The sequence below is a fragment of the Pogoniulus pusillus genome, chromosome 31, assembly GCF_015220805.1.
Source record: "Pogoniulus pusillus isolate bPogPus1 chromosome 31, bPogPus1.pri, whole genome shotgun sequence".
Classification (NCBI taxonomy): Eukaryota; Metazoa; Chordata; class Aves; order Piciformes; family Lybiidae; genus Pogoniulus; species Pogoniulus pusillus.
The window spans coordinates 3,179,619-3,189,690 of record NC_087294.1 but is presented as its reverse complement, the minus strand read 5'-3'; the positions used below and the strand labels follow the sequence as shown (position 1 = coordinate 3,189,690).

Genomic DNA, 10,072 nt, shown 5'->3' with positions numbered 1-10,072 from the left:
CAGAGTTCAGAGCACATGGAAAGCCACAGAACTTGCTGGTCTGCTCAAGCCTTAGGTACAAATAGCAGACAGGGCTTTTCCTTAGAGGGGATTTGATAAATGTTTATAAGTATCTGAAGGCTGCCAAGAGGGGGGGGACAGGCTCTGTTCACTGCTCCCTGGGATAGGACAAGCAGCAATGGGTGTAAGTTCCAGCAAAAGAGGTTCTGCCTCAACACAAGGGGGAACTTCTTTACTGTTAGGGTCACAGAGCACTGGCACAGGGAGACAGTCATGGAGTCTCCTTCTCTGGAGCCTTTCAAGGCCTGTCTGGATGTGTTCCTCTGTGATCTGTGTTAGATAGGATTGTCCTCCTATCCAACAGGGGGGTTGGACTTGATCTCTTTGGGTCCCTTCCAACCCCTAACATCCTCTGATCCTGTGATCCCAACCTCTCTATGCTCAGACCTCTGAAACAGGCACCCTTTCCTCACCTCACAGGTCATGACTGAAAACAGTGTTTGTGAGACTTGATAGAGAAGCCCAGAAGGAAATTAATTGTTGCTTCTCTCCAGCTAGCAGAGAGGTCAGGAAGTAGGATTTATGTCCTTACATCAAACAATGTAAAGAGAAAACAGCTCCTTATTTATAACTGCAGCCAACTGGATGAAAAACTATCATGCATTTTAACAGTGCCATAATCTGTATTCAAAAGAAACCCAGACTAGTGTTAGAGGGGCACCCTTTACTCTGACAGTTCTGAACTTCTGACTGACTTTGCCACTCCCAAGCTCTTTTACCAACACTTCCATCTTATAGACACATAAAGAATGCTTCCATTTGCTACTGAATTAAAAGAGAAATCCTGAAAGAATGGTGCACTGTGTTCAAAGTGAAGGCACAAAGCAAAATGCTCCACCCAAGTAAGTGCTAGTACAGGAAGACAATTTAATGACAGCACCTCTCATGTGCTGAGAAAGAACTTTGGTGAGAGAAGAGACTGGACAATGACCAGCATTTTATTTACAGAGGTCAGGAGACATGTCACTTGGGCAATCTCTTCTTGTCAAGCCATCCTTAATTAGAAAATTCCTAGGGAGAGATGCTGCTCCCACTAGGTACCTATTAAATCTGAAACCAAAAGGAGTTGGTAGAAAAGGCTGAGGAATGAACAGAGAAGTCAGGTTACACTGGAAGGCAAGAGTCAGCTGCCACTAGCACTGGGAGAGGCACTCAGGATGGGACTCTGGATTTTGAATGAAAAACTCTCAGTGTTATTATTTGTGAGTATTTTCAGCATTAAAAAAAAAAAATCTAATTGGGTATCTATAAATATTTTAAGATTGTTTAAAAGACATTTTATGGTTTGCTTACAGTAATACTCCCAAGCTTAATGTAAAACTTGCTATAAAATATTCAACAGCCTTTTTATAACCAGTGTTAAAACCAATTTAAAGTCTTACTGGTTTATTTTTAATTATTTTTATGTCTATGTACCTCAGATAGAGAGCACAAGTTTGAAACTGTAATTGAAATTCTAATCTGAATTATTTTTCAGAGGCTCTGGCATATGGGAGGCACAGAAAGGAATTTCCTCAGCTGGAATTTATTCATTTTAACTTTTATTGCTTTCTTAGAGATCAGGCTAAGCCCTGTGTTTATGGTCAAGTTTACCATCACAAAGTCTATTATATCCTCTTCTGGGATTATGGGGATAGGATTGTAAGCCTGCATTTGCCAAAAGACAGCCTCATTCCAGCAGGCACTTGTAATTTCTGTGGTCTGTGATGAGGAACTGTGTTGCACTCTGATTTTGGGTGATCTCTTGGATAGGTTTAAAAACATAACCACAGCCAGTTCTATATGCATTTAAAACCACTGTGTCACTAATTCGTAGCCTGTCTGCTTCATAGCTGGTGTGGCTGGCACTAAATTGCTACTTGTTCATTGAGACCTTCCGTTGGTATGAAGATGAAGATGCTTACACTTACACAAGGATTATGCTAGGAGTAAGTACAAGTTTGACTGTTAAAAGGCTCCATGAGAAGAATGTATGCCTCATTTGATTTTAGTTACATCATTTAGAATACTACTTTTGGTGCTTCAACCGTCATTTTCCCATATAAGTACTCTGGTATTTTCTTTCTTTTGCCCTTCTAATGTCAAGCTTGTGATTTAATTTCTTTGTACTGTTGCATATACAGTCAACCCTGGCTTGGGCGAGAGCTTCTGCAACGTGCCTTAACTTTAACTGCATGCTAATCCTGTTACCAGTCAGTAGAAACCTTATTTCATTCTTAAGAGGAGCAAGCATTGTAAGTACCATTTCTCTATTATCCTCCTCTTTTTTCTTTATTTTTCCTATAGTTCAGCAGTATTATCCATAGCAAACACTTTCCAAGGAATATTTTATTTTAGAGAGAGAGCTCTGTACATTATTGCCTAGCTATTACCATTTAAATTGTCAGTATTCATGACTGAAGAGAAACAAATGGCTTGTTTAACACAGTGCTCTAGAAGCAAAACTGATTTTTGGCAGCATGGCATCATGAAGTGAAAAGTGAGGAGCCACAAAAGAGTGACATAATAATGCAGCTTGCCCAAATGGAGAAAATACATATCCATCATGTGTATCCTGGGTTGCCACAGGCTCTTTACCACTGGTAAAGGGGTAATAAGAGACAGGGAGAAAGGCTTAACATAAGCAAGTTCCAGCGAGTTCCAGTTTATTACACGCAAGCATGGGCTTATATACTTTCATCAGAAGGCTACAAATCATGTTAGACTCTAATTGGTTGCATACACTTTAGGTTAGGACTACATTAGGATTACACACTAATTTGCATAGACATTCTTCATATTCTCTCAGCAACAGGTATATTGTGTCTAAGCAGAGACAGGAGAAAACCACAGGCTCCAGCCTTACATTTGTTTACATTTGTTACACCATTCTCTAAGGTCATTCCAACCTTCTATCAGTACTTCTCATGCACTCTCACCTGTCCATAGCCTGTGTTCCACTGTATAATATTCCAGTAGCTGTACCACAGTCAGACAATTCTATAAAATCACTGCATTTAATATTACTATATCCAACACTGGGTAGCTGCAAAGTGAAAACTGGAAAGAGAAAATGCACAGATAAAAGTGTAGGAAGGGCAATAAGGAACATGTCTAAGCCCTTTTGCCTGAGTAGCCACCATTGAGATCTTCCTTCCTTGTGACTCTGTTTTCATAATGGAGTGGTCATTTGCAAAGAGGAACTAAGGTTAACCTCTTCATCACACATAGAAAATAGTTAAGACTTTTGCTCACTAGCTGTATCTACAACTTGCAGTGAATTAGAATGGTCAGAGCAACTTTAATACCACATGTTTGGATAAAAAAATCACTGGGTACTTCATGCCTCCAAGAACAACAGGGATTTAGAAATCATAACATTAATTTATTTTACAGTGAGCTGATTCTTATTTCATTTCTGCCCATTTCTCTTTGTTTGTTGGGTTTTTTTCTGAGTTAGAGTAGCATTTCAACCAGCCTTTAGGCTCAAATCAGCATTGTCTTCTAATTGCTCGAGTTCATGAGCTGAGTGTTTAAGCAAGTACAAAAGAAGTCTTCTTAGACTTCTGAATGAGTTTGTGAATTAATGTAAAGTATGCACATGCCCAGTTAGATGCTGAGTAAGAACTCAGCAGAGTGGAGTTCTTCTCACAGACAATCAGTATTTCACTCTTCAGGAAATTACCACCTTCTTGAGGAGCATGGTACAGAGAATATTTACTTGCTCCTGCACACTGAGTGCAGGGCTGGATCCAGTGACTTTCTGAGGAGGTGCTGTGCCTTGGCATTGCACCCCATGGTGCTCCAGGGTTTGGGAAGATTTATTAGCTGGGAACAATGTGGATAAATGCCAAGATCTTTGGCATGACACATGGCATTGCTCCAGGTCAAGTGAGCAATCCAGACACCCACAACAGCACTCAAAGACAGAATGAGGTCAGTAAGGACTGTCTAGGTTCCAGCAGAGTGTGTTAGTTTTGGCTAATTGCCGCACGGCCCAGCCCCAGGCTGGCTCTGCACAGACACCCAGCTGGCCATCAGCACATCACCATCCAGCCTTTCCAGTAGTGGAAAGAGAGCTCAGTAAGAAATAAGCATGCAACCACCTGAGGTCTAGACAGCCTTACTCTCCTGGGGTCTGCATTTCAGGAAAGCAGGGAAAATGCTTCCATTGCAACCTGGCTGTGCCAGCAACTCAGCTGTGTTCATGCAGCTAAACCTTAGCTTGCAAAGCAATGGTGTCTCAGCCTGGTGTCCTTATCCCAGCAAGTTACTTCATCACCAGTCCAGATAGGCCACTTACAAATCACATCTGAATAGAGCAAATTGTGAGACCTACATAGGTTGAATATCTTAAGCAATACTGGTCTCCCTATGTCAAAACTAGCCCCAGATTTAAGGCTAACCCAAAACTTCCACTGAGTTCCTTCAACATTCCATTTTTAAACCTACTGAACTCCTTTCTTTTCCTCTCCTAAATGCACTCTGTAAATAGTAATAGGACTGATATAAAACAAAGTCTGCTTTTTCATCAAGTGCTGTGGAGGAGCACTGAGGAGGCAGCTTGACAAAAACATCTCCTTTCACAAGACGGTCGCCTATGGAATAGCTGTAAATGCAGGTAAGCTTTAAGGTTTTCTTCCTGCTTTGCCCTTGCAGTGTTTTAAATTTCACAGTGACTCTGCCTAATGCTGTGACCCACATCAACTCTGAGATGTCCTATTTTAGTGCAATCATTTGGTGACTGCAGCTTTAAATAGCACCAGGAAACCACCTGGTTGGTTTTTTTTTCTTGAGAGAAGTTTGACTGTTACATCAATAAACTTTCAAACTAGAAAGTTAACTACTGATTGTCATTTAGTTAGTGTGACCAACTTGTGTGCTGTTAACTTTTAGTGTAACTTGCATTAAATCCCTAAGAGTAGTTGTCTGGGAAGGTGACACAGCATTACATTCTGGTTTCCTAAGGAAATTAAGTTTACAAGTCACACTGCTTCTCTCTCTATCACTACATTTTCATTTATTTTTCAAGTAATTAATGTAATCTGAATTTGAGACAAGTAGCTGTCTCTTCGTCTAGATATATATAAAAATATCTATATATACATATAGATATATATTTAAAGCAGATGATGGAGAGCAGCCAGGAAGAAAGGGACCTGGGGGTGCTGGTAGATAGTAGGCCAAAGATGAGCCAGCAGTGTGGCCAAGAGAGCCCAGGTGGCCAAGAGAGCCAATGGCATCCTGGCCTGCATCAGGAACAGTGTGGCCAGTAGGACAAGGGAGGTTATTCTTCCCCTGTACTCAGCACTGGTCAGGCCACACCTTGAGTGCTGTGTCCAGTTCTGGGCTCCTCAATTCAAGAGAGATGTTGAGATGCTGGAAGGTGTCCAGAGAAAGGCGACAAAGCTGGTGAGGGGCCTGGAACACAAACCCTATGAGGAGAGGCTGAGGGAGCTGGGGGTGTGCAGCCTGGAGAAGAGGAGGCTCAGGGCTGACCTCTTTGCTGTCTACAACTACCTGAAGGGAGGCTGTAGCCAGGTGGGGCTGGTCTCTTCTCCCAGACAACCAGCAATAGAACAAGGGGACACAGTCTCAAGTTGTGCCAGGGGAGGTCTAGGCTGGATGTTGTGAGGAAGTTGTTGTCAGAGAGAGTGATTGGCATTGGAATGGGCTGCCCAGGGAGGTGGTGGAGTCACTGTCCCTGGAGGTGTTCAAGAAAAGCCTGGATTAGTGCCATGCTCTAGTTGAGTGGCTAGGGCTGGGTGCTAGGTTGGCCTGGATGATCTTGGAGGTCTCTTCCAACCTGGTTGATTCTATGATTCTATAGGTTGTAACTGTCCCCATGCAGTGAACCAACAATATGAAGTCAAGATTGCCATCAGGAATCAACAGCTAAAATCTGCCTTTTGTATGCAGTGTTAAACAGTTCAGAGGACAAAGCCAGGGGATGAGAACCTGCATCTTAAAGTGTATTGTGATGATTTACTTATCTGCCATGTCCATTCACTTGTCAGAGTTCAGTTCCAGCATAAAGCAGATTCTCACAAAATGCAACACTGCTTCTTTAATTAACAAATCAACCCAGGAATGTAATTTAACCATCTTCTACTCTGAGTGTAATTTGTCATCCCTCAATTCAAGAGAGATGTTGAGGTCCTGGAACATGTCCAGAGAAGGGCAACAAAGCTGGTGAGGGGCCTGGAGCACAAATCCTATGAGGAGAGGTTGAGGGAGCTGGGCCTGTTTAGCCTGGAGAAGAGGAGGCTCAGGGGTGATCTTATTACTGTCTACAACTACCTGAAGGGGCATTGTAGCCAGGTGGGGGGTGGCCTCTTCTCCCAGGTAACCAGCAATAGAACAAAGGGACACAGTCTCAAGTTGTGCCAGGGTAGGTATAGGCTGGATATTAGGAAGAAGTTGTTGCCAGAGAGAGTGATTGGCATTGGAATGGGCTGCCCAGGGAGGTGGTGGATGCACCATCCCTGGGGGTCTTCAAGAAAAGCCTGGATGAGGCACTTAGTGCCATGGTCTAGTTGATTGGATAGGGCTGGGTGCTAGGTTGGACTGGATGATCTTGGAGGTCTCTTCCAACCTGGTTGATTCTATGATTCTATGATTCAGAAAAGAAAGAGAAACTGCATAGTCAAAGCTGTTAGGTTTTGGGGTTTTGCATTAATATAAAAACATTTGCTAGTGCAGTGAGGTGGACAGTGTGGGAAATGAGAGCCCATCAGAAAAGTGATTGCTTTATGGCTTCAGTAATTCCAAAGAGAAAGACATAGGAGCTGATGGGAAATGACAGAAAGCACCATCATTTAATTCTGTCACTCTCTGGGGGGAAAATGACCGTTTGATGTTGGGTTGTTATTTGGATTGGGGGTTTGGTTGGTTGGTTTGTTTGTTTGTGGGGGCTGGGGGTGGTTGTTTGGTTGGTTTTTGCCTTCTTTTTTTTCCCCAGAGATATTTGAGGAAAAAAAACCCACCAAAATATAGGGAAATCTACTGAACAAAACATGACAGTATATTAACTCATGCTTCCCAGCCAAAGAGGTGAGAAACACTGGGAAGACCTTGTATTGCTGTGTAGTCTGAGCTGGGGAAGGAATGGCCAGAAAGTCACTTGCATGAAAGTGAATTTCAAATTCTTTTGAAAAGTGCAACCTGTAGCACATATTGTGACAGAAAAGCAGTGCTTCAGAGTAAAGAAGTGTTCAGAAGCAGCCTGAGTCCCCTTTTCTAAAATCTAACCTTGTTTAAATGATGTGTAAGTAGATGCCATTTGCCTCTCAACTGACACATTATTTATCCAAGTAGAATCATCGAATCAAGCAGGTTGGAAGAGACCTCCAAGACCATCCAGTCCAACCTAGCACCCAGCCCTACCCAGTCAACCAGACCATGGCACTGAGTGCCTCATCCAGGCTTTTCTTGAACACCTCCAGGGACAGTGCCTCCACCACCTCCCTGGGCAGCCCATTCCAATGGCAAATCACTCTCTCTGGCAAGAACTTCTAACAAAGTACTTCCTATATTGCCTTTTGCCACACAAAAACATAGTCTATTGCAATTCAGCAATTCTTAGTTAAATGAATGTTCTCCCCTGTATGATCAATAGCAAGAAGTTAAACCAGATCAGTAAGCTTAGCCTCACAACATAACATTCTAGACTCCTTTAATATCCAAGTTTCATGTATTCATCTCAACTCGCCAGGTGGTGTTATTCCAGAGTATTTATTTCATGGTGTGCTAAAAATAGTCAGTGCAACATTAGTATTGTCTGGTTTCCAACAGGCAGGCAGCTCAGCTGAGGTGCATGTGGCCTTGGAAGAATTACAGCTGTGCCTTTAATTTTTCATCCGCTCTGACACAAATTCAAGAGCAGGCTTTAATTGGTCAGGTCATAAAGAGATATAATTAGACACTAGTGGAAGAGGGAAGTTAGAGGAAAGAGAGGGAGTAAACAGTGCTATCTATAATCAAGGGCGTCATTGAAAATTCAGTAAAAGGGAATTCTACTTAGTTTGGCTTCCTGTGTTCTGCATGCCTGTCTCCCAGAAGAGCTGGGAGCTATTACTCCACTAATAAATCTTCCTTACAGACCCGTAACTGCTGGAATAAAATCATAGCTTCATGCCCTCTCAGTTTGATCAGTGAAAATCATTTTACCCTTTCTAATTCATGTGCTAGTTTGAAGCAGGCTAGAATGTTTCGGTGAGAGGAACTAGATTACAGGCTGTGGAAAGAAAACAAGGGTGATGTCTGCTTCACTCACAGGCTTGCTGAGATGTATAGGAACAAGAAATAAAAACATTAGATAACCAATCTCGCTCGGGCTGCTGGCTGAGCTGCATCTCTCTAACCTCACCCTCCATTTTGGACTAATCCACTTTGCTTCCTAAACTCTTGGCCCAACCTCCATTCTTCCTTGGGACTGGGGTAAGGTTGAGAGGGGTACGGGGAGGGTGGAGGGGTGGTTGAGAGCCCCTCCTGGGGACTCAGGTTTCTGGGAGGGCTGTTGTGTTTCTGTATTACCTTTTCCCTTGTCTATTTCTGTCTATAACTGTATATACTGTAACTAAGAAAAGCCTGGATGAGGCACTTAGTGCCATGGTCTAGTTGACTGGATAGGGCTGGGTACTAGGTTGGACTGGATGATCTTGGAGGTCTCTTCCAACCTGGTTGATTCTATGATTCTATCTGCTTGTATATTGTGCCAGCTGTAAATATAAGCTTCATTCAATTTCCAGAGCCAGCTGAGTCTAGTCTGGGTGATTTCTGAAGTGTGGGGGGGTAGGGAACACCCAAACCATCACAATGCAGAAGAGACTTTTCAGTTACAAGGCAGTTGTCTGAAACCTATCTATAAGACAAAGTACATAATGTTTGTACAACTCCTCTCTCTTCCTGCAATGTTTTTAGTCTTCAGAAAGCACATTCACATACTCTCTGAAGCAGGGGATCTTGGGGAGGACACGTATGTGTGTTGGGGTTTTCACTTCCACACAGAGCACACGTTTTAAACAACAACATGCCTGTGTTCTTTTGGTGTTTGAGTTTACAGACACATATTCTTCCCACAGTCTTCTAACTATGATACAAATCAAGATTAAGCAACTAGAGGAAAGCAGGGGAAAGGCAAGGAGGCTCTTAGTAATTAAGCTGTCTGAAGTGGTGGTTCCTTCTTCATAACTCTAGCAGTGAGCTTTTCTTTACAAGCACATGGAATGCAACCAGAAGTATAGTGAAGGCAGGTGTTTGGCTTCTGAGAAGTACTGAAAAATCTCTATCTACAAATGCAGGAAAAGCTTTCCATTTCCAACCACACATTGGTAGTGGTGGGTATGTGATCTGAGCTTGTGTAAGCAGTGAAGTGTTCAGAGAAGCAGATGCTTCTCTTCAAAAGGAATTTTGCTGGTATCTCAGTGTCACACTTCCAGAAATTGCAGAAAATCAGTTTCCATTAAATTGTGGCTTTTGGGGGTTTTTGATTTTTTTTTTTTTTTTTCAGTCAGACTGTTTGCATTTTGACTTAGTGCAAGTACTAGGAAGGAATGCATTGAATGAAAGATTATAAGCTGCCAGCTAGGATAAAAGATCGTGGAACTCATGTTCTTCTTTGATGTTTACAGCCATTAAAAAGAAAGATCCAATGTCAGCATGTGTGTGGTCACTATGGTTGTAATTTTTACATAGCCTGCCCTTTTTTAGACCATGAAGACAGCACAAAGCTGAATTAAGTGATCTATGGAACTAGAAAAGTCACAAGACAGTGAGTGTCATAAGCCTATGGGCTTAGTCAGGGGCAGAATTCCTTATGCCTGGGTCAGCTGCTCACAAAGCCATTGTCTCCACTGTGGGCAGGAAGGCCAGAATTTGACCCTTTGATTTTCTCTTGATAGGTTAGTTAGACAAAACATTTAACTGCTGGCAGAAAGTGCCAATTTGATTATTGTGCTGTACAGCCACGAAAAAAAAAGAGAGTGAAATCTCATCCTGAGAAAAACATATGCAACTTCTGTTTATTTCAGTG

The 10,072-nt window shown here is 42.4% G+C and overlaps 1 protein-coding gene across 1 annotated transcript in view; it reads left to right on the top strand.

Moving 5' to 3' along the window:
* The first annotated feature begins 1,217 nt into the window (after positions 1-1,217).
* NOX3 (NADPH oxidase 3) overlaps positions 1,218-10,072 on the top strand; it is a 54,675-nt gene continuing 45,820 nt past the window's right edge. The window contains exons 1-4 of the mRNA XM_064169132.1: positions 1,218-1,262; positions 1,893-1,988; positions 2,184-2,294; positions 4,576-4,660. Of these exons, the coding sequence (XP_064025202.1) occupies positions 1,218-1,262; positions 1,893-1,988; positions 2,184-2,294; positions 4,576-4,660 (337 nt within the window). The remainder of the gene's footprint in view (positions 1,263-1,892; positions 1,989-2,183; positions 2,295-4,575; positions 4,661-10,072) is intronic.